Source organism: Meriones unguiculatus, chromosome 21 (genome assembly GCF_030254825.1).
Source record: "Meriones unguiculatus strain TT.TT164.6M chromosome 21, Bangor_MerUng_6.1, whole genome shotgun sequence".
NCBI lineage: Eukaryota > Metazoa > Chordata > Mammalia > Rodentia > Muridae > Meriones > Meriones unguiculatus.
Genome location: NC_083368.1, coordinates 31,698,806 through 31,723,078, shown reverse-complemented (window position 1 = coordinate 31,723,078; position 24,273 = coordinate 31,698,806). Strand labels below are relative to the sequence as shown.

The 24,273-nt window shown below is 38.5% G+C and overlaps 1 protein-coding gene across 1 annotated transcript; it reads right to left on the bottom strand.

Moving 5' to 3' along the window:
* Window positions 1-242: 242 nt before the first annotated feature.
* Window positions 243-21,819, bottom strand: Gtpbp10 (GTP binding protein 10). Its single transcript, XM_021636575.2, has 10 exons — window positions 21,722-21,819; window positions 19,686-19,879; window positions 18,208-18,299; window positions 16,809-16,953; window positions 11,409-11,482; window positions 8,260-8,312; window positions 5,862-5,969; window positions 4,973-5,050; window positions 3,932-4,055; window positions 243-944 (listed from the first exon to the last, which is right to left on the bottom strand). The coding sequence occupies exons 1-10, from the start codon at window positions 21,752-21,754 to the stop codon at window positions 736-738; spliced, it is 1,110 nt and encodes a 369-aa protein (XP_021492250.1). The 5' UTR covers window positions 21,755-21,819; the 3' UTR covers window positions 243-735.
* Between the last annotated feature and the right edge of the window lie 2,454 nt (window positions 21,820-24,273).

The following is a 24,273-nucleotide window of genomic DNA, read 5'->3' as shown; positions in this document are numbered from 1 at the left end:
CAGTCACCACCCACACCAGGGATAAACTACAAGAGCCCTGATGGTCTCAGTGTGCTTGCTAGCCCAGTCTGGCTCTTATGTATACTTCATGCAAAATGAAATCGCCTTGCTGAGCTAAAACCAGAAGAGAAGGAGGAGAAAAATTTATCCTCCTGAATGATGACACATGTATCAGGAAACCTACTTATAAATAATATTTTAAAGATGTGAAAAAGATTTCAAAGTAATAATTTCACTACCAGTTTTAATTGACACAAAATTATACATGTCTTTATTATATACAGCATGTTTTGAAATAAAAAAAAATCAAGCTGTTTTAAAATACGTTTTCTCAGATTATTTTTGTTGCCAGAACACTTAAACCTACTTTCTTACAAATTTTCAAAATATGCAGATGTTGTTCTAAGTATAAACAGAGCTGCAGAGTTTCACTGAAAGTTTGTATCTTTGACCAACATCTCTTAACTTTCTAGCTCCCGTTAATAATATAAATAATCGACATTTTTCAGGTTTAATTTGTTGTTTTAAGATTCCATGTGTGAGTGAGACCACGATATTTGTTTTGCTGTGTCTGCCCGATTCCTTTAAACATAATGCATTCTAGGATCATCCATGTTTTGAACAACATGATTTTCTTCTTCCTTAGAACCAAGAAGCAGCCCATCAATAGGCTTTCCTAGATGTAAATGCTGCCTTTTCGGGAAATGGCAACAGCTCGCTTTGCTGTGGCTCCCTCTAAGATGCTGAACTGGACATCTGCAAACTAAGCAACTGTTTCCTATGATAGGCATCATTTTCTTTGTGGTCCTGTTCATCCAGCGCCTTTCTTACACAGGTCTTCAATTCCTCAATCCCTTCACCAGTAACTGTTGAGATGGGGAGGATATGCTGGAACTCTACAGCCTTCTCTGGAATCATGTTTTTTTCAAATAACTGCAGGAAATCTGAAACAAAGAACAGGTGGTGTTCATTGCCTTTTAAAAAACGAAGTCAAAACTATGGAGCTGACAACTTAGCATCTGGAACTCTTTCCTGGTCGGCCCTGTCTCACAACCTCTTGGGATCTTTGTTTTCCTACTGACAATGGTGGGTCTTAGCACATGGGAAGCACTTCATAAACAACTGTTGGGACAAATTTATTTTAAATCAAATGAAGAAAAAATATTAGGTAAACCATGACAATACTTAAAGCAATAATAAAATTTGGTTGAGAAGACAAAATAAAATAAGGCAAAATAGACACTCTGAAAGTTTCCATAAAAACAATGACATCATTTGGAAGATGGCTTTGTTTAGAATACATACAAATTTTAACACTATTTAAATGGAGGCCAGGATCCACATTTAAAACTGCAGCATGAGGCCAAACGGTTAAAGGGCAGATCATTTTATCTGAGTCCAATCAATCCCTCAGGATGCTGCATGGCTTTCTCTTCTCCCTAACACTATGGCAGTGGGGGAGAAGGACCAGCATACTGACTAGATGGGTCAACTGTCATATAAACTAAAACAGGTTGAAATCATCACAGAACCTGACTTCTAAGAGCTAAAAATCTCCAAGAAAAGTCTAGAGAGACAAACTCAAGAGTTGTGGTGGTCCAGAACACATATGTGCTCCTGAGTCACACTCACAGACCAATGAGCAAAGACACCTACTGACCTGATGAGGCAAATGGTATTAAGGACTGAAGACTATTAGGGAGTATTTGTGTCCCAAGGCTAACTTACTAACTCAGGGACAGTTCTAACATGTGTATTATGTAGGAGAATGATTTTCAAGAGAAGAAAAATGGCCTTGGTGCTGTCTGCTAGTCCTAGTATGTGAATGTCTGTTTTACCCATTTATCATTCTAGTAACATAAAGAAAAGAATCAGTATTCTTCAAAGCAGATGGCCACTTGCCGTTTGTGCATGAGGCTCTCTCCTAGTCCCCAAAAGTTGGAAGCACCATCACCTCAGGATACAAGTGTTCTGCAACACTCAGTTGTCCAAAGTCTGCAGAGTCCCTGTGGTGGTTTGAATAAGAGTGGCTCCTGCAGGCTCATATATTTGAATCCTCAGTCACCAGGGAGTGTCACTATATGAAAGGATTAGAGCCTTGAAGGAGGAAGTGTGTCACTGGTGGTGGGCTTTGACATTTCAAAAAGCCCACATATGGCCCAGTGTCTGTCTGTCTCTCTGTCTTTCTGCCTGTAGATCTGGATGTAGCTCTCAGCTACTGCTCCAGTGCTATGTATGCCGCTAGGGCCCCATCCTGATGACAATGGAATAACCCAGTTCAATGCTTTCCTTTATAAGAATTGCCTCTGTCAGGGCATCTCTTAAGAGCAACAGGACAGTGATAGGATAGTTCCTCTCAGTTTCTTTACACAGTGGAAGTATTTCCATTTGATTTCTTAGACAAATCCTTTTAGTCACAGAATTTATTTTCTGCTCACATAGCACTGAACTAAATGTTCTTTTCTAAAGACTAATATACTTCAGAGTTACTAAGTTCATATAAATAAAACAAAAAGCCTCTTTAGAACTGCTGGCTCTGAGGGCCAGAGAGCTGGCTCAGCAGTTAAGAGCACTGGCTGCTCTTCTGAGGACCCAGGTTCAGTTCCAGGATACCAACTAAGAGCTGTCTTTAACTCTAGACCAGAAAGATTTGATGTCTTTCATCAGACATGCACACGGTGCACAGACATACATGCAGACAAAACAGCCATACATACATAAAATCTAAAAAAAAAAAAAAACAAGAAAGAAAAGTAAAGCCCTATTGATTTGTTAAAATCCAGTGTGTACTAGTGTACTAGTGAAACAATGTTCTGGGGCTGACAAAATCTGTTAAGCTTAACAGGTAGTTGCTGACTTTTTCTCCTTTTACCCACATCTCCAGAGTTTTAGTTTTGCCTTCTTTCTTTAAAGATTTGTTTACTTTTAACTGTGCACAAATGGTCCACAGCTCAGGAGGCAGAGGCAGGTGGATCGCTATGACTTTAAAGTCAGACTAGTCTACATAGTGTTTCTAGGCAGCCAGGGGTACATTAGGACACTTCATCTAAAATAAGAAAAAACAAACAAATTAAAAAAAAAACCCAAGAAGCCAGGCATGGTGGCATGCACCTTTAATCCCAGAGCTTGGGAAGGCAGAGGCAGGGAGATCTTTGTTGAGTTCAAGGCCAGCCTAGCATATAAAGGGAATCCAGGACAGCCAAGGCTACAGACGGGAAACCCTGTCTCAAAAAACAAAAACAAACAAGCAAACAATAAAACAAAACAAAACAAAAACTTCAAAAGAGAAACAAAAAGTTTTATTTTGTCTTTATTTAAATGTATGAATGGGTATCTGGGTGTGGAGATGTGAGCACCAGAGGCATTGGATTCCCCTGAGGCTGGAGTTATGGGTATTATGAGGTAGCTGACATGGATGCTGGAAAAAACTCTGGTTCTCCACAAGAACAGGATGTGCTCTCAATGGCTGGGACATCTCTCTAGGGCCTCTCTCGCATCCTTTAAAGGCCATATACATTTTATTTTTATAAAGCCTGAACTTTTCGGGCCTAAGTAATCTTTTTTTCTTTTTCTAACTTAACTGAACTCATGTTGAGACTTAATAATGGCTGGTCAATGCTTTTTCAGTGCTTCATAAATTTTGTTCTTTCTTCAAATATAGAGTTTCTAAGAATAGAAACTATTAGTTTTCTTTCCCATTGATCTTTCACAATTATTGGCCACCATAGTACATGCCTGTAATTTTAGGACCTGGGAGGTGGAGGCAGGAACTCAAGACGATTCTCAGCTAAACGACAAATTTGAAGCCATCCTGGCCTACAGGAGACCCTGTTTCAAAAACTTAACGCCTCCACCAAAAAGACAAAACAAAAATCCCAGCTAGTACACATATCTAGTACTGCAGACAGGATGAAGTGAATGATCGTGTTACCTTCAGGGCTCTGGAGCTGCTTCATCAGTTCATGAAGTTTAACGTTGGCATCTGGCAAGTCCATCTTATTAACTGCCAAGAGTGCAGGTTTTGTCTGCAGTTCCTCTTTGTATAACTCCAACTCCTTTAAATAAGAAGGAAAAGCAACTAATCTTATAATAGTATGTTTATAAGTGAAGGTTATGGTGATCTTTATCTAAGAACCTAGAAAATCTACAGTCCAGTCATATCATCACAAGGAAATAAATCCCAATAACTATAAAACTAACAAAGGAAGACATTCAGTAAATGTGTCTTGCTAAACAATGTGAATAGGATGTTAACACACATGACTTCCCAAAAGCAGCTGATTTCGTGCCTAGAGCCTAATGTAAGTAACTAGATTCAAGAGAGATAAGACTCAGATGATAATTATAACAATTTAATATTTGTTGCATTCAATTTCAATAAAGTTGTGGGAGTGGCTAAAGAATTAAAACAAAAACGGGTAGTTTTTTTTTGTCTCTTATTTTGAGAGGTTAGCACAACATTCAAAGATGACTAGTAAGTGTCTAATCTAAAGCATAAGAAAATGATGTGCTTCTCAGTTATCGACTGGGCAGTCAAGGGTACCTTCACTGTAAGCAACAACGAGAAACAGTGACGGTAGGTAAGATCATACAATGACTCTCAGTCATGTTGCTTAAATGTTAAGAAATGTGCTGGGATAGTAGCTCAGTGGTAGAATGCTTGTGTAGCATTCATGGTTTGATCATCAGTACCTCCAAAAAATGAGGTAAAAAAAAGTGAGTACAGTTCCTAAGTGGAGAATGTCGAGAAGATGCCAGAGCAGAAGAAAGAGAAGATGTGATGTGATGTAGCACAGAGGAGAAAGTTACACATGTGATAGTTTGAAGAATGGGAGATTGAAAAAATGAAAATAGCAACTTTGATTTTTTTTAACTGATATAAAAATCTTTAAAAAGGTGGTTACTATATGGTTACTACATGACATGCCTACTTAGTGGACTAGTCCAGAACAAAGTAAATCAGAAAACTTACTTTTGTAAGAAGCATTATAGTTTCAAATGCTGTTCTGTATGGAGTTACAGAAGAAAGCCGAAATCCAGAAATATCAACCTAAAAAGACAGAAGACACACAACATAAAATGGTTATTCAGTTTTATCGTTAGAAATGTTTTCTCTCAATAAGTCAACAAGAAATAACTTCTCAATCTATACGTTACTGGTTCTGCTCATTCAGTGCAATAACAGAAACTGAGCTGTCATGACAACTATAAGCATTAGTGATGAATCACGGATGAAAAACTAACATAGGTAACTGACACCAATATTGGCAAGCTCACCCAGGACTCAAGCATCACCAATTGAGAATGAAAGAGTGAGCTGGCTGGGTGTGGTGGCACACGCCTGTAATCCCAGCACTCAGGGAGGCAGAGGGAGGTGGGTATCTGTGAGTTAGAGGGCAGCTTGGTCTATAAAGTGAGTCCAGGACAACAGAGAAATCCTGTCTCAAAAAACCAAAGAGAGAGACAAAAAAGAGAAACTATATGAGTATACCAAAATCAAACGTACATATGATACAGTACAACAGCATTTCCATTCCCATATTATAAACAAATATTACATACTGCACTATCCCCCATTGGAACAAACTCACTGGAGTGATATTTACTAGTACAGTCATGTACTATTTAATACCAGGGCAACTTTCAGAAGACACATCCAATGATTTTATCATTGTGTGAACTCAAGAGTGTGAACACAGATCTGAGATGGCTGTGATGTCATCAGGTTGTGAAATCTTTTATCAGCAACATAAAATATGTAAAAGTCCATCAATGAAGGTTTTGTGGCGCATTATCTTTAGTCTTATTTACAACGTATTTCTAGGAAAAACAAGTTACATTTGTATATATATATAACTTACAACAAACAGCAGCTGTTTGGTTCTCTCTAAATGCTTGAGGAATTTGTGGCCCATTCCTTTGTTCATATGTGCTCCTTCTATCAAACCTGGGAGATCAGCTACTGAAATCTAATACAAAATTAATGATTTGATGATAAAGAAAAAGAAATGAAACCAAGTTCAACTTACCCCAAATTTTCAAATTTCATATATAATTTCTAATCAATCATTCTATTACATCTTTGAAATAAATGTTAAAATCTTTTGTTACCGGAAATTTAAGTCCCGTTTTAACACATTACCCTATCAATTTATAGCCTAAATTAGGGGGGTCAGTTTAATATTTATTACTTTAACAGTTACTAATAACGTAAATATGCAAATTTTTCTTTTCACAAATAACTCAAATAATTAATCAGTGTGTGCATATTTTTGGATGTGTATAGGCACCCATGAGCTAGAACATACATGAGGGCAGAGGACAATTCTCAGTAGTCAGTTTTCTCTTGCCACCTGTGGGATACAGGGATTGAACTCAGGTCATCAGTCTGGCCTGTTAGCTCCTCTACCTAAGGCGCTATTACACTGGGCCCACCAGGCTGTTGTTATATAAACTATGTTGTACTTATGCATTTTTTTTAACAAAACCATAGCTTTTATAAGCACAATTCATTAACATTCACATTTAGCAAATTCAGCCTGTATTTTTAAAGGTTTATATCCATTTCTAAATGACAGCATTGCTCCTTTTCTGCTCCCGTAATGGCAGGATTATTGGCTATTCCTACACAGTGGAACGATGGACCATCCCACAGTGCTCCAGCAGGCCCCAATTATCAACAGTCGCTTTAGGCATCTCAGGCCTCACTGGGCCTCATTGTGATCACTGAGGGAACAGCTATTACAAACAAATAGCCAGAGAAATCTGTAAGACATTTAGTTTGAAGTCTCTGGAGACCAGGCATCACTTGTTACTGTAGTCCCTAGCCCACCCAGATGATTTGAGATGAAGTAAGGAAGAAGAAGCATCATCACCCATGCTCAATGTGGAAGCAATTCCAAGCCTGAAGGGAAGCTATGACTATATAACAGTGTGTGCACTGCAAGGGTCTCACATCCTAAGATTTCCTTCAGAAATCTCTATTGTTATCCCTTAAACGTTAGGCATAAATAATGTTCTTCTTTTCTATATACTGCTCAGTATGTTCAACATATACTATATACTGTAAGTTTATTTAGTATTTAACAGTAATAGTTATAGTTTTATTTTTTATTCTCTCTACATCACCTCACTACTCAAGTCTTCTGAATTGTGCCTTAGAATTTCATGAACACAGTCACACATCGTTACCATTTAAGATCCACACTTTACATACCGTTCATCCATGATCATATAAATATTGTACGATTTGATAAATAATGCATGACTAGTAAGGGCTTCGTCCACTTGTCCCTCCTTTCTTTCTCTTGGCTAAATTGACCTTTTTGGTTTTGCCACAGTTTGAGTACGAATAGTTGGAATTGGAAGAAGATTGCCTTTTAGAATCTTTCACTGAGCAATATGTATTCAAGATCTTATGTTTTCACGGATTCAGAATCTATTAATTTTTAAAACTGACTATTCCATTCTCCAGATGTAACACAGTTAATCCATTCATACACTGAGAATCTTGATTGTTTCAAAGTTCTAGTAATTATGAATAAAGCTGCTAGAAATATCCACGTGCAGGCTTCTCTGTGTATATAAAGAAACTATAGTACTTCCTTATGAAGAATACAAGTAAACCTCAACCTTTTCCCTCAGAACCAGAAACTTCGAATTAAACAATTTTGGTAGAAGTGCTATCGCTTCTATAGAAAGTCCTTTCAAGAACTAGAAATTAATAATTCACTGAGGTAGTAAAATATGGTTATGTACTGAGAACACAGAGACTACGTAATATATAACAAAGACATAATTCTATAGGGATGAAGTCAGCATACAATTTGGACGAGGAAATTACATTGTTTTACTATAATAATGCTAAGCAGAATTATTTTGTTCATAGTTGTACTTATCATAAAAAATAAAACAAAACACCTCTTAGTTTTTTCCTCTAAGACCACAGACACATGTAAATATAAAAATCCTACTACCAGGCAAGAGATGGCTCAGTGGTTAAGAGCACATATTATTCTTGCAGAGGAGTTCAGTTCAGTTCCTGGCACCAATCAGGTAGCTCACAACTGCCTATAACTGCAGCTCCAGTAAATCTGATTCCCACCTAACTTCATATAAAGATATACACACAAATGTAAACAATAAAAAATATATTTTTAAAAAGTTCTATTACAAAAAAAAAAAAAACCAAAAGACCAAAACCAATAAATATACTCCTCACACCAAAACCAAACTGTGTTTTACTTTAAAACTACCAACCTGTTTGAAATCATTGTACATTATCTTTCCAATTTCAGGCCTTACCGTTGTAACTGAAAGGAAAAATGACAGTTAAATTAAGGAAAGAATAAAAGACTAATTCTCTAAAAAATGTCAACCTTACATACAGAATGAATAATATCTATCTTCTGAATATTTAATCTCATTTTAATTTGTTGAAATGGAAGCTACAGTTATCTCTGTCATTCACATTTTATATCTATCTCTTTATTTTTTTAGTTACTTTACATCATTGTTATAGTCTTATCCCTCCTCCCCTCCCAGTTCCACACTCCCTCCTTCCCTCTCCTCTTTTCCTTAGAAAAGGGGAGTTCCCTTTCCCATTCACCCAAGCTCATCAAGTTGCATCAGGACTGAGTGTGTCCTCTTCCCCTGTGGCCTGGTAAGGCAGTCCTGCCAGGGAAAAGTGATCAAGCTAGCAAGTAAGTCCCTGTCCTATGCAGTCCCCATTTCCCTTACTAGAGGGCCCACATGAAGCTTAACCTGCACATCCGCTACATCTTACCCACAAAAACTTTGACCCAAAATTTATCCTACCTACAAGATATACAGAGATAAAGATAGAGTAGATAGCGAGGGAATGCACAACCAATGCCTGGCCCAACCTATGGAGAGTGCCAAGCTCTGACATATTTTACTTTAAAAAAAAACAAAGACATCTGTGCTCTGGCCTGAAATACTACTGCATGGCCAGGGGCAGCTTAAGAACGGTTAGGTGCTCACAATTTAGATTCTGATCACAATCACTGATTTTGAAGTAAAACTTTTCTTTCTTTTCTCCTTAAAACATTACTACCTTTATGTATGTATGTATACATGTATGTATGTATGTATGTATTTGGGGAGGGAACTTGTGCACGGAATGGTGTACATGTGGAGGTTTAAAGGACAACCTATAGGATTCCACTGTCTCCTTCCACCGAATGGAAAACTGACCCATCAGGCTTAGCAGCAAGTACCTTTACTCACTTAGCCCCCTCACAGGGCCCAGTAAAATCCCTCTAGTTTGTTATCATTTGAGTTGTACACTAGCTCTCTCCTGGGACTGTCTTTACTTCTGCTATGGCTAATCTGGCTTGTCAACTTGACAAACCTGAGAAAAGGGAACCTGAGCTGAAGAGTTCTTGCCACCAGACTGGCCTGTAGGCATGTCTATGTGATATATACATGTTTGTTTATTAAAGTGCCAGTGTGCTTTAATAATAAGAGATGGCTAGATACCTAGAAAGAGTAGGTAGCATGCTGTGCAGGAGCTAGATGAGATACAATGAAAGATTAGATTACAGGCATTGAGTGAATAGGATAAAACAGTTGCCATTGTTAAATAAAAAAATAACCACAGAATGAATGGTTTATCTTATTTATATTTATACATATTTATATTATTTTCTAGATTATTGCCATTCCATGGTATTTTTTGTTTAATAATTGCAAATATTATACCATATTCACTCAATATCTTTAACATATAGATATTATATATGTTTATAAGGAATATTTGCTCACACTGTTGACACAGAGATTATATACTGGAAAAATCTGTTTCTAGTTGTGGTGTGGCTCAGCTCTAGCACACACCTTTAGTTTAAGAGCTTTCTGTAAACAGGATTAAATAAAGTCAACCATAGGTCAGGAGGTGGAGCAAGCCACCAGTTGACAGGAAAAAAAAAAACATAGAGAGTGAAAGGAAGTCCAGAGGACAGATAGAGAGGCGTACAAGAAATAGAAAGGAGGGACATTCAGTTTGGCTTTCAACCCAGCACCTAGCTTCTGAGTAAAATAGAACCTTTGGGATTTTGTTTAAAAACACCACACACACACACACACACACACACACACACACACACACACGATGGAGTAATCCCTAGTCTACCGTGTGCAATGCCACCTCCAAACAGGTAGTCCTGGGTTATATAAGAAGGGTAGCTGAGCAAGCCAGAGCAGCATTCCTCTGCGATTTCTGCTTCAAGCTCCTGCCTTGAGGTCCTTTTCCTTACTGCCCTTGAGGATGGATTATAATCTATAATCCAAACGAACATTTTCCTTTCCAAATTGATTTGGTCATGGTGTTTATCCTAGCAAGAGAAAGCAAACTACAACACCTCTATTTTCCTAAGGAGTCCCATGTGTTATAACAAACATTGGCCATGTAATTAGCAGTTCAAAATTAATTAATTCATCAGATTCTAAGTTTTGAATGGTTTATTATTTTTCAGATTTCTGCCATTCTGTTTTGTTTTATTTTTTTTTCCAACAATGGCAAACATTCTATCCTATTCATGTAACACCTTTAACCTACACTAGCATGCAGGTTACTCTTCTATATGCCTTGATGCTTTCTACCAACCAATTTCTACCTCATAGGCTAAGAGAACTTCTGGGAAGTCTATTTTATCTCTTGAATAAAGTCTTCTAAATGTTTAAGAGATGAAAGACAATCCATGTAGCTATGCAAGTTGATATGATTTTATGCTCATGTCCCAACATCCCTTACTTCATTTTCTCTAAACAGACTGTCTGTAACTACTGAGCCATCGATAGGCTGTTTTCATGACATAAAGACCCTCACCTCTGTATTAAAGGACTGATTAATTATAATTATTATTCATATCTCAGCCCAAGCACATTCCCTCAAGGTCTACAGCAGTTACCTACACTCTTCAACAAAACACTTTCCTTCCCTTATATTTATCCATCATATGCGTACACAAATGTACTCATTCCTTTCTCCCTAGACTAACTATAATCAATGTCACAACATTGCTGGCTTTGCTTACCAGTTTTTCTAGCAGCACAGTCTAATATGGTTCCTAGACGTAAATCCTTATTAAATTTTTAAAAAGTTCATCTCTGTCTTCCTGGTATTTATCATAGTGTATAACAGGAAGTAAGGAGCTTTAAAATCTTATGTAAACCAAATAAGTGATTGTATAACAAAGAAATAAATGTGGCAAAATTCCTAACAAGGACAAAAAACTTTTGTGAGACTGCAGTGGTCTGAAAGATTAATAAGAAATGCATGGATTCTAACTGTTGAAAGCTTCTGAACTAAAGCTATACTCAGAGTTGTATTACTTTTATGCAAAGAAAATGTATCTCACACACTAAAATACACCACTTATACTTACATGCATAATCTGCAATCACAGGTTTTGCATGGGAAACCCGACTTAGCAAGGAGGATTTTCCAGCATTTGGGAATCTGAAATAACATATTATATACATCGTTATAAGAAATACCACAATCACTAATAGTTGCATGTTTCTGAATTCCCAACATTTCAAGTATTTATTGCTCTAGCTGGTGGTATGAACATGGGTGAGTGAGGCCTGAAAATGAAGTGGACTAAAGTCTCATGCAATAGCCAACTTTATTCAGAGCATCAGAAATTATACTCTGAGGGTTCTGAAGAATCACATGAGTAAGGTGCTCAATCACAGGGACAAGCCACACGTGGCTTATACATAACAACAGCTGAAGTAAACTAACTCCTTTCCACTGCACTGGGAGAGGCCTGAGAATACGTTCCAACAACAATTCTGTGTTAAAGAAAATGAAGACATAAGTCTTGTTTTCTTGGGATTTTCACATAAGCACTCAGAATTCTCGAACAACTCCATCCTTAGACTATGTTCAGACATCAAGAAGTAGAGGCTGTCATGGCACACCCCTTAAATCCTAGCACTTGGGAGGCAGAGGCAGGTTCAAGACCACCCTGGCCTATCGAGTTCCAGGGCCAACAGGGCTACACTGAGAAACATCCCTCTCTCCCCCTTTTTGTTTGGTATTTTTTATTTTTATTTATTTATTTATTTATTTTCCTTTAATGAGACAGGGTTTCTGTGTGGCCCTGACTGTCCTGGAACCGGCTCTGTAGACCAGGCTGGCCTTGAACTTAGACATCCACCTGCTTCTGCTTTTTGAGTACTGGGATTAAAGGCATGCACCACTACCAACTGGCTTATTTGTTCCTTGAGACAGGATTTTCTGTATAGCTCTGACTATCCAGGAATTCACTCTGTGGACTAGAGTGGCCTCAAACTCACAAAGATCCACCCGTATCTCCCTCCAAGCCAATAATAATAATAATAATAAAGTAGATTTCTTAACTATTTCTGGAATTAAGATTAGAATATAGGGATTACAGCTCAGTAGCAGAATTTATACTCTACATTCAAGAGGCATAGGATTCAATTCCTCAGTCCCTCTCCCCAAGATTGTAAGTCTAAGAAAATGTTTGAAAACTTGAGAAAAAAAATACTGGTAAATAAAGTGCCTAATAGAAAAAAAATAAAGAAAAATTCAGGGCTGGAAGAATGCTAAGTAGATGAGAAGAGTCTGCTCTGCTTCTGCAGAGGAAGAACTCTGTTCCCAGTATCCATGCTGGGATGGCCTATTAGTGCCTCCTGAGGCCAGAAGAGGATGCTGGAGACCCTGGGAGTCACAGGCAGTTGTGAGCCGCCATGTGGGTGCTGGGACTTCAACTCAAGTCCTCTGGATAAGCAGCCAATGCTCCTACCTGCTGAGACAGCTCTTTAGTCCCACAATTCACTATCTGTAGCCAAACACTGACAAAACATTATGTTGTGAATACAAATATGTTTTTATTTTAATCCCAGGTATGGAATGTGGGACTAATCCAGATGGTCCACAGTAGCAAAGTATTTGCCTTTATGGGCTCTGAGAGGAGCTCTTTGCCAGCTGCAGATAGTTTAAATCCGAGGACTCTGGAAAGAGAATAAATGCCAGAGCCCAGAGAGTGTAGAGATGCTCTGAAAAAGAACAAGGTTGCTGCTGCTTCTCCCCTGTGGCTCCTGTTGCTGTTGATGCAGTGACAAGAAGTTGGAGATCTCCTGAAACAAGGACCGGACTGGCTCCTGGGAACCCGTTGACTTTAACCAGCAGGAAGCAGCTAAGAGAACTGCTGCGCTTCTCCCACTAACTCTTTCTCTTTCCTACCTGGTGTTGTGGTGTTGGAAGGGACTGGGGTGGAGTAGGGAGAAAGAGATGTAAGAAATGTAAGTAAAAGTTTTTAAAAAGTATGGCAACAACATTACTTAATGATTTTTTGGATTGTGAATATTTTCAAGTATCATTTAATAGTCTATATATCTCTCTAGTTGCATGCATATTTTATGTGTGTTTGTGTATATGTGTGTGAGCATGCAATTGCCACAGCACATGTGTAGAAGTGAAAGGATAATTTTTTGGGTTGGTTTTCTTCCTTCACCATGTAGATCCCAGAGATCAAACGGGGGTTACCCACTGTACCATCTCAATGGCCTCTCAATGGCTTTCATATGAATATTTTTGCAAAGTTATTTATAATTACAACAAACTAGAAGCAATATAAATGTCACTGGAAAGTTAGCTGGGTAAATTGTGTATTAACTATTGAAAAGTTGTTCTTAATGTCATGAAGATTAAAAGCAGGTCATTAAACTATAAAATATTTTTCAAAAAAAAAAGGCATATTTTATTAGTCAGGGTTCTTTAGAAGCACAAAATTTATACAACCCAGGACTTGGAAGAGGACTTAAGCTGAAATGAAGATGGAATTGAAAAGCCCAGTAAGTAATTCAACTAGTAAGCTCACAGGAAAGTATTACAAGTAGAATGAGTCAAACAGAAGACAGCATATCAGGAATCAAAGATAAAGCTGAGGATCTAAAGAAAATAAGCAAAGAATATGGAAAACTAAAACATACACACAGAGGGGAAAGGAATACACAGGAAATGTGAGGGGCAAACTTTTAAATTATAGGCCTATATGAGAAAGGAGAATCCCAAATCAATGGCACAGAGGAGACCTTCAGTAAGATCAAAGAAAACTTTGCTAAACTAAGGAAGGACACACCCATAAAAACACAAGAATCACACAGAACACCAAACAGACAAGACCAGAAGAAGAAAAAAAATCTCCATGCCATAGCATAGTTAAACCACAAAGTATACAAAACAAACAAACAAACAAAAAAAGCAGACCAAAAGATACAAGAGAAAAAAGCAGAAGTCACATGTGGGAAAAAAAAAAATCCATCAGTCAGAGTAACAGCTGGTTTCTCAATGGAAACATTGAGGGCCAGAAGACCCTGAAGCAATGCATTCCAAATCCTAAAAGACTATGATGGCCAGCCCAGAGTAACATTTCTGGATGAACTATCTGTCATAATCGAAGGATAAAGAAAAACTTTCCATTATATAAACAGCCTTAAAAAAATCATATCTAACAAACTAAACCTAAAGTTTATACAGAAAGCAATATTTCAGGCTGAAGGGAGGAATGAGCACAATAGACTGTGGAAAGAAATATGAATCCATAAAGTAACACTGAGAACACAACCCCCAAAACCAACAACACAATGACCATTTAACAGACATCTCAACAATAACTTTAAATATCAATGTCCTCAATTCTTCAATCAAAAGACACAGGCTGACTGGCTGAATGGATCAAGAAGCAAAATTCATCTATCCATACTTTACAAGAAACATACCTTATCTTTAAAGATAAGCACTGCCATAGACTAAACAAAAGTATCCTAATCAAAAAAGACCAGGAAGCAAGTAGTAATCACTATCCTAATATCTGACAAAATAGACCAAACTAAAACTAAATATACGAGATAAAAAAGGGACGCTTCATTCTAATCAGGGGAACAATGAACCAGGAGACATTACTATCCTAAACACGTATGTACCACATGTTGGGGAACCTAGTTTCATAAAATATGTACTTCTGGGTTTAAAGACACAGGTTAATATCAATCCATTAATAGTTTCAATACCCCATTTTTTCTACTAGACAGGTCATCTGGACAAAGATTAAACCAAAACATCAGAATTAATTCACATCATACATCAAATAGACTTAACAGATATTTACAAATTATTCCACTCAAACACAAAGAATACACATTCTATTCAACAGCACACAAAAGCTTTTCTAAAATACTCCACATCCCAGGACACAAAACACATCTTTACTAATTCACAGAGATTGAAATATCCTTGTATCATATCTGACCATAATGCAACAAAATTTACAATTCAAAGCAAATACATTTCTAGTAAATACACAAACTAATAAAGATTAAGCAACTCATTACTGAGTGAATGGGTCTAAGAAATCAAGAAAGAAAGAAAAAAAAACCTCTTCAACTAAATGAAAATTATTTGAGCAACCATGAGGGTTCTAGGAACTAACCTAGGTCCTATGAAGAACATCAAATGCTCTTAACCACTGATCCAACTCTCCAATCATCATCATCATCATCACACACACACTTACACACTATAATAATTATATAATATATAATGAATGTATATAGCCTTTACTACATCTAATATATATATATATATATATATACACACACACAAACACACATATATAACATGTAACATACAAATAACACAAAACAAGAATTCAAAGGTCAACAAATAGGCTATTAGTTATGTTTTACAGGAAACAAAAGTTATATGCAGAGCCAGGCATGGTGACTGTGATGTTTGCTCTTAATTGTCAACCTGACACAATCTAGAATCTACTGAGGTGGTGTCAGTGAGTGATTATCTAAACTAGGTTTGCCTGCAGGTAAGTCTGTGAGAGACTGTCTTGATTGTGTCGCTGACATGGAAATACCTATCCAGGAAGTGGGTGGCACCAGTCCTCGGGTTTGAGTCCTGGACTCAAAGTGGAGAGGTCCAGGTGAGCGTACGTGTGCATCCACTGGCTGCTTTTCTCGGTTATTTTTCTATTGCCACCACACAACACCACAATCAAGGCAACTAATAAAAGAAAGAGTTTGGGGCTCACCGTTTCATAAGATTACAGTTTATGACCATCGTGGAAGATAGCATGGCAGCTATCTTGGAAGACAAGACAGGCAGATAGGGCACTGTAGGAGTATCTGAGAGTTTACATCTTCAACCACAAGCATGAGGCAAAGAGGACTAAGAATGGTATGGGCTTTTGAGACCTTAAAGCACGCCCCTGCAATTGCACACTTCCTCCACCAAGGCCACATCTCCTAATCCTTCTCAAACAGTCCAACAGCTTAGGGCCCACGAGAGCCTATGAGGGCTGGTCCCATTAAAATCACCATACTTGTAACCCTAGCATTTGAGTGGCTAATGCAGAGGTTCATAAGTTTGAGGCTGGTCAGGACTGTATGATAATTTCCAAGATAGCATGTGTAACACAGAGAACTGGGAAGGAAGGAAGGAAGGAAGGAAGGAAGGAAGGAAGGAAGGAAGGAAAGAACGAACGAACGAACGAAAGAAAGAAAGAAAGAAAGAAAGAAAGAAAGAAAGAAGAAAGAAATTAGATACAGACATTTTATTTCAGGGATAGAGTGATAAAGTTTGTGCCTCAACTCTTAAATTTTTAAGGGTCAATTGTATTTTTAGCACAAAGTACTAACATAAACTAGGAACATTCACTGCCCAAAATTATTATGTATACTTATTTTGTAGTCTTGAACTGTCTGCTTGAACATATTATAAGAATATAAAAAATGATACTTACCCTACTAGGCCTACATCAGCTATAATTTTTAGGTCAAGGTGAATTATTTGCTTCTGGCCTTTCAAGGGTAAGAAATTTGTATGTAATTTGCCACCAAGGCCACCTTTAGCAACTAGAATTCTGTCTTCTTCTTTATTGAGTTCTCCTTTAAGGGGAGAGAAAGAGAACAAAAATTAATAAATAAAATAATGTTTTTATTTTTGCACAAATATATGGCAAGAAATTCCAATTTAGATATCTAAATAGCTAAACCGCAAGATTTAATTTCTTTAAAAAAAATATAACCCTTTTGAACGCAATTCCCCAAGGCTGGCTCAGAGGTAAAGTGTTTGTCTATCACGGACACAAGGCAAATAAACACTGACCTCAGAAGATCACCTTTGTAAACAGCTAAAAGGAAGCTGATTATATGTTTTAAAAATCAGTCAAGTATCCTTACCTCTTTAAAACCATCTTAAATCATTAAAAAATGTTTAATGTTAAAATAAAAAAAAACAAAAACTGCCGGGTGTGGTGGCGTTGGCCTGTAATCTCAGCACTCTGGGAGGCAGAGGCAGGTGGATTGCTGTGAGTTCGAGGTCAGCCTGGTCTATAAAGCAAGTCCAGGACAGCCAAGGCTACATAGAGAAACCCTGTCTTGAAAAACCAAAAAACAAACAAACAGACAAACAAACAAACAAAAAAAACCAACTTTCTTCTGTGAAATGGCTCAGTGTGAAATGTACTTGCCACCAACCTTGATGACCTCAGTTGTTTTTTTTTTTTAAATTAATTTGTTTATTCAATTTACACCTGGGTCATAGGCTCCTCTCTCTTCTCCCATTCCACCCTCCCTCCTGTATCCACCTGTATTCCCCTAAGGACTAGGGGAGCCCCCAAAATCCATACACCCCAGCTCATCTATTCACATGAGGACTGAGTTCATCTCTCTCCCCTGTGGTCTAGAAGGGGAGTCCCATGCAGGGAAGTCACAGAAAGCAGGCAACATGGTCCATGTCAGAGTTATCACCTGCTCCCTTCACTAGTGGGTCCACATGAAGCCTGAGCTACCCATTGGCTACATCTATATAGAGGACTGAGGTCCGGACCATGCACGGTCCTTGGTTGGTGGCTTCAGACTACACAGGACCCTCTGGGTCCTGGCTAGTTGGTTCTGCTGGTGTTCTTGTAGAGCTCTTGGATGAGCTGAGTTTTATCCTTAGAACCCGCATGATGGGAAGAGAGAACTGATTCCTGAAAACTGTCATTCAGCCTCCACGTGTGTTGTGTCACAACACACAAAATAAACAGACAAATATAATACTAATATTAAAGAACATTTCTTCGGCAAGTTAAGAAGCTATTTTCTGAATTAGTTGGAAAATTAGTTCTCACAGCTTAGCAGCCACAGAAGACTTACCTATAACTTTACCATTTTCATCAGTTACAGAAATACCCACAGGTACAGGGATTTCACAGTCTTTACCTTTGGCGCCCTTCAGTGCACTAACTCTACAAAACAAACAAACAAAACAAAACACCACTAAATTAAGTGATTTACAAAGATGACCAACAATCAACCACACCACTGATACAGATATTAAAAGGTTAAATATTAAAAAAAAATTTTTTACATTTTATACTGTGTCCTATAAAAATGGAAATAATTTGTTACTAAGTTAACCACTAAAGGTCATCTCAACCTGAAAATATATTGTACATCTGAAATACAAAGATGATTGCTACAATACAAATAAAGTAGAAAACCCCAGCAAATCCAATGAGTATGAATCTTCTAAAAAAAAAAAAACAAAAAAAACAAAAACAAAAAAACTGACCATAACTGGCAGAAGCTAACTGGCAGCTGGGCATGGTTGTGCACGCCTGTAATCCCAGCACACAGAGAGGCAGAGGCAGGAGGATTTCTGTGAGTTTGAGGCCAGCCTGGCCTACAAAGTGAGTCCAGTGGCAATCAAGGCTACACAGAGAAACCCTGTGTCACTGGTGGTGCGGGGCGAGGGGACTAAAGCTGCTTACATGAAAATATGTTGGTACAATCTTTTAATAGTAACTCCACTTGAAGGAATTTGTCAAAACCTGAACATGTAAGAGTATCTACACAGGATATCATTACTTCACCGTGGCTATGGCAATGAAAGCAAAACAAAACAAAAAACCTGAACCAACATTAGCCTAAACTGGCAAAAGATAAAATGTTAATTCCAATACTGTGATATAAAGCTTTCTCAATAATTTTTAGGCAGGAAAAGATTAAATAAAAAGAGGTTGTAAAACAGTGTGCTCTTTTATGTTATCTTTTTTTTAAAGATTTATTTTATGTATATGAGTACTCTATCTGGACATAAACCTGCATGCCAAAAGAGGGCATCAGATCAAATTATAGATGGTTGGGGCCTATCATGTGGTTGCTGGGAATGAAGACAGAACCTCAGGACGAGCAGACAGTACTCTTAACCACTGAGCCATCTCTCCAGCCTTATGTTATTTCTTTATGCTGGATTTCCTACACAAACACATAACTACATTTATATAAACACAAAGATGTATTAGAAAAGTCGAGTCAAAGAGTAGTTATATCTGTGTGGAAGAATTATAAAAGAAAGGCTTCTCATGATGGTGAGTTGAAGTGGCATTGATGAAATTTTACCCAAGGTAGGTTTGGAAACAAGCAGCGACTCAGATAGTATCTATTCCCATAGAAGAAATGCAAATAGGACACTGGGAGAATGGATCAAGGTCAAATCACCAAACTAATCCTGTTATACTTTCACTTGTTTAGAATCACAAAACATAATGAGTTATTAGTAAGGTTATATATTGTCTTCCCCAGGTGAGTTTGATTCTTATGAAGCTAAAAATCATGCCATAAGCACTTACCGACTGTTGGCTCCTTCTCCAGCCACAAACCGTTTCTGAGGATATTTGTTTTTAAGTTGTTTTAAGGTCATATTTTTATGGGCTACAACCCAGACATCACCACCTTTTCCACCTTCTCCCCCTAAACGAGGGTAACCCATTCCGCCGCTTCCTCCCTTGGTGAAGAGTCTTAGGTTATCAATGAAATTTCCATACTGACAGAGAGAGAGAGAGAATGTTTATACACCAAATTGTTCTTATCAAAGGTTCTAGTTTCACTCTACTGAAGCTTCTTTCAAGAAAGAAGCAACACTTTCTGTATAGCAACTGTAGAGCCTTTTCTTAGATCGCCTTGTTTTCCCGATTCCCCTCTCTTAGGACCATCTCCTTCAACGATCATTTGCTTCACCTATCCAGAATGTCCCTGCCCTTTCTTCCTGTTTTCATTCTAAACCTTTTCTCCAGAGTGAGGTCAGTGGGTACCTAGAAAAAAACACAAGCTTTTAGTAGTTTAAAACAACTGAAAGCAGAACTGTATTTCACTTACATTTGAAACCCTTTAGATAAGTAACTTGTTAGTGGGTATCTGGATATCCTCTCCAAAACAAAATGTTTTAAAAGCTCCAACAACAACACAAATCTGTTCCCTCAAATAATTATGAAAGTTTACCTGTTCACCAAGATTGAACAAATGGGTGGCTTTTAACTGTCATTTTTGCTTTCCCAGAAGCCTAACTCCTTTGCAGTACCACTGACCTCTTAGAACCTTGACTGTTAGCTCCAAATGCATCTCTCAATGTTTCATCATTCCTTGATGCATCCTCCACCATGACCCAAAAGCATCCTTTTTCCTTTAAATGAACCTGATGTCTGTTTTCCTCTACTCAGAAACAATCATGACTTTGGGGTTTTACTGCTTATGAAATAATAAAATTCACAGTACTATATTCAAAGCCCTCAGCCTATCTTCCCGGTATAATTTTTATCTGTTGTTACTTTCCCATTTTTCTCCTCCTCGCTCTTTTCTATTCCATACAGTACCCCATCTCCCTGCCACTTTACTCATGCTTTTTCCTCTACTTAGATTATCATTTACTCCTTTCCATCATAAATCCACTTTTTGGTGTCAGATTTTCAATGTATTCTCAAATAATAAAACTAAAATATAGTTTCTGGTTTAATGATTCGAGTATCCTTGGAATATTGCTCTTATCTGGTATCTCATTCTGCATTTAGTTTCCCTCAGTAAATTCTTATAAAGCTCTTTTGTATTAATCTCAGGCTTTCAAATTACAGAGTAATTCTTTAAATTAATATTCACATTTTTTGTTAATCTGTAATACTTTGGAATACTAAAAATATCTGGATGTTTAAAAAACTAAGACTGTCCACCCTGATATACTCTTGGCAAGAGGTTTTTAAAGCTGTGTTCAATGTGTGACTTTTTCTTTACTTTCTAGATTCATCAATTTTATTAAGAATCTCATTTATAAAGGCTGTCTTACATGGAAATTGCAAGGTAATGTCTTGCGTATGTAGGATGACTTACAGCTTTCAATAACCATTACTAGTTAGCTTATTTTGATTTTAAAAAACCAGAGCTGTTGGTTGTGAATTGTTATGAAAATGGATTCTAAGAGAGGCACTACATAAAAACTGACGTAAAATCAATATTAGACGCACACCAATTACACACTTTGGCTCCCAGAAAAAGTCCTCAGAAAGAGATTAAAAGCAATGCAAAGGAGGGGAAATGTATAGAAAACAGGTTACGGCTAGTACTTTAAACAATGAGAACAAAACAAAAGTCGCTGCACGCCTACACCGTAACACCGTGTCTAAACCGCAGGCAAGCACCCCAATCTTCCTCCCACGCGCTTTGGGAATTATTTTTATTTTTTCTTTTTAGGACTTCTCCAAAGCTGAACCCCAAACAGGCCTAAGCACGGTCACAGAGACGCATTCCTCTCCCAGGACAGTGGGAAGTGTGGAACGACGACGCAGGAGGCCAGCGGCGAGCCACACCAGGGCTGGCGGCGAGGACACCCGACACGGACCTTTCTCAACAACGCGCAGCCGGGGCGCACCATGAGCTCGGAGGGGCACGACTCCCGCCCGCAGGACCCGCACAGGTTTGGGCTAGGCGCGCCTCTGACGTCACTACTGGTCGCCGAGGCGACGCCTGGGCGGATCGGCGCGTGCGTGGTCCAGTGCTGCCGCGGAAGACGGGCGCGCGTTTTGGAGGTTCTAGCTCTCTGGCCCCTGGTCTATAAAGCGAGTCCAGGATAGCCAAGGCTCCACAGAGAAACCCTGCCTGGGAAAACAACAACAACAACAACAAAACAATGTGTAGCACAGAGGTATTATTGAAAGAAGTGCCATGATCGTAGATCTGTAAGAATTGTGTGTGCAGTTGAGGCAAACACAGGCACAAACACACACAAAACCCGGCCAGTTCTCCGAGTCATCCAAGAGTTTTCACCGATCATTTGAAGGCTGTCGTTGTGAGGACAGGAGAGATGACCATTCCTTAGCTTGGGGTGGGGTGTGTGTGGAGGGATCAGAAGAGGCTGGGTATCAGGCCTATTTCACCACTTCTCCGTCCTGTCTCTCAATGCAGAATTGTGCACAGGCATAGTGGAGGGGTTTCGCTACACTGCCCCTTTTATTGTTGTCTGTCACTAGAATTATTAGGTTTAGAATCCTTCCTGGTGGGGTGCGACTCCATCATTGTCACCGGCCTGGATAGTGCAGCTCAGAGTAACTGTAAGAAACTTATGTTCCCCTCTCAGTATGAGATGCATTTAAAGTTAGTTACAGGTGGCAGGCGGCCCTAGGCCTGTGGACCTCTTCCCTAGCTGGAAAAAGCTCCTCTGGGAACCCTGAAAACTGGAAAGGTACATGCATGAGTCCTAGATTAGAAAAGGGAGCTCCAATTCGTTTAGATAAGACTCTGTATCCTAAACAATAGGATGGGGAATTTGGTAAGGCCCCCTCTCTATGCTGGTGTCTCGTTCTGCAGAATGGTATACTAAAAACTGCTTTTTTTTTTTAACCCGTTTCTTGAATCTGTTCTTATACCCCACATTTTCATACCTTACGTAATGTGACAGTTTCTTCACCTCTCATTAGAGGCAACCATTTGGAAATACACAGTGTGGAAACTACTGCCTTGTCTTGGACTGTTCTTGAACTTTGGCACTGTGATTGTCACTTGTAATAGTTAGGTGTTTGGTTGGTTGGCTTTTTTTTTAACCTCTGTAGATTAACATTAAATATTGGTGCAAATATCAGAGTTAGTATCCATCAGTATACTTACCTTTAAAAAAAACTAATAACATTAGGTTGTTATTTTTATGCTTTTTCTGTTAAATCTAGGAAATTTGCTGCCATTGGAATTATGTCAGCATAACTAGCCTAATCCATACGTCTTCTGATGTTTATTTCTGTTTATTAAATGCAGGCCATCCTCTTTCCCATAGCTTAAACAGAAAACATAGGCATATAACAATAAATTGACAGAGCTGGGTGCAGTGCTGCATGCCTGTAATCCAAGTACTCTGAGAGGCAGAGGCAGGCAGATCTCTGTGAGTCTGAGGCCAATCTGGTCTACAAAGTGAGTTTAGGACAGCCAGGGCTATACAGAGAAATATTGTCTCAAAAAAAAAAAATGGCATTAGGTGAAATGACGCAGGGAAGCATCCAGTTCTCATGCAGAGGTCATTACTGAATGAAAATACTTCTGTTAGAAGAAGAACATAATTTCCCAGGGTGGTTTAATTCAGTACATGGCCCTCTGTCTGAAATACAGACTGAAATACATCTTTTCTTGTTTGCTTGTTTTTCATGACAGGGTTTCTCTGTCCTGGAACTCTCTCTAGGTAGAACAGGCTGGCCTCAAACTCAGAGACCAACCTGCTTATGCCTCCTGGTGTTGGGATTAAAGGCTTGCACTACCACCGCCCCGCTCTGACATGCCTTCAATCCCAGGGGACAGAGGCAAGTAGATCTTTGAGTTCAAGGTAGAACAAGTTTCAGGTAAAGAAAAGCTTAGATCCAGGCTTGGAGGTTCAGCCTCCTAATCCCATCTTTCAGGAGACAGAGGTATGCAGATCTCTGAGTTCTAGTACAGTTGTGCTGAGGCAGTTCAGTTGAGTCAGGATTGAGAGGCAGTGCAGTGAAGTTGCGTTCATGGCAGTTCAGTTTGTGGAATTCAGAGGCAGTTTTACTGGGTGAGTTTTACAGAGACTGGTAAAGAGAGAATGAGCCAGAAGATTAGAACACATTGTTAGAGTCCAAGCAGAGTTAGTTAGAAACTAAGAGAGGCCAGTTTGAATCATGGAGCTTGGAGAGGAGTTTGAGCCAGAACAGCTGAGTTGAACTAGCTAGCCAGAATTCAGAAAGAGCTAGAAAGAGTGAGCTCATTCAGCAGTAAGTTTCAAAGGCTGAAAATATTCTAGGCCTAGATGAGATTGTATGGAGGTTAGAGGCTTCTAGGAATAGGCCTAGGTTAACAGATGGAGGCAGTGAGCCCTCAAGAAAACAAAGCAGGTGAATAAAAGTTACATTAACATCCCAGGAACATAGATTGTCCAAAGATAAAAGCAGG

Excerpts from the sequence above, each read along its gene's own strand:
- Gtpbp10 (XM_021636575.2), bottom strand. The coding sequence starts at position 21,754 with ATGGTGCGCCCCGGCTGCGCGTTGTTGAGAAAG. Across the intron at positions 11,483-16,808 it reads GCTGATGTAGGCCTAGTAGG|ATTCCCAAATGCTGGAAAAT; the intron begins GTAAGTATCATT and ends ATGTTATTTCAG. Across the intron at positions 4,056-4,972 it reads CTATAATGCTTCTTACAAAA|GAGTTGGAGTTATACAAAGA; the intron begins GTAAGTTTTCTG and ends TCTTATTTAAAG.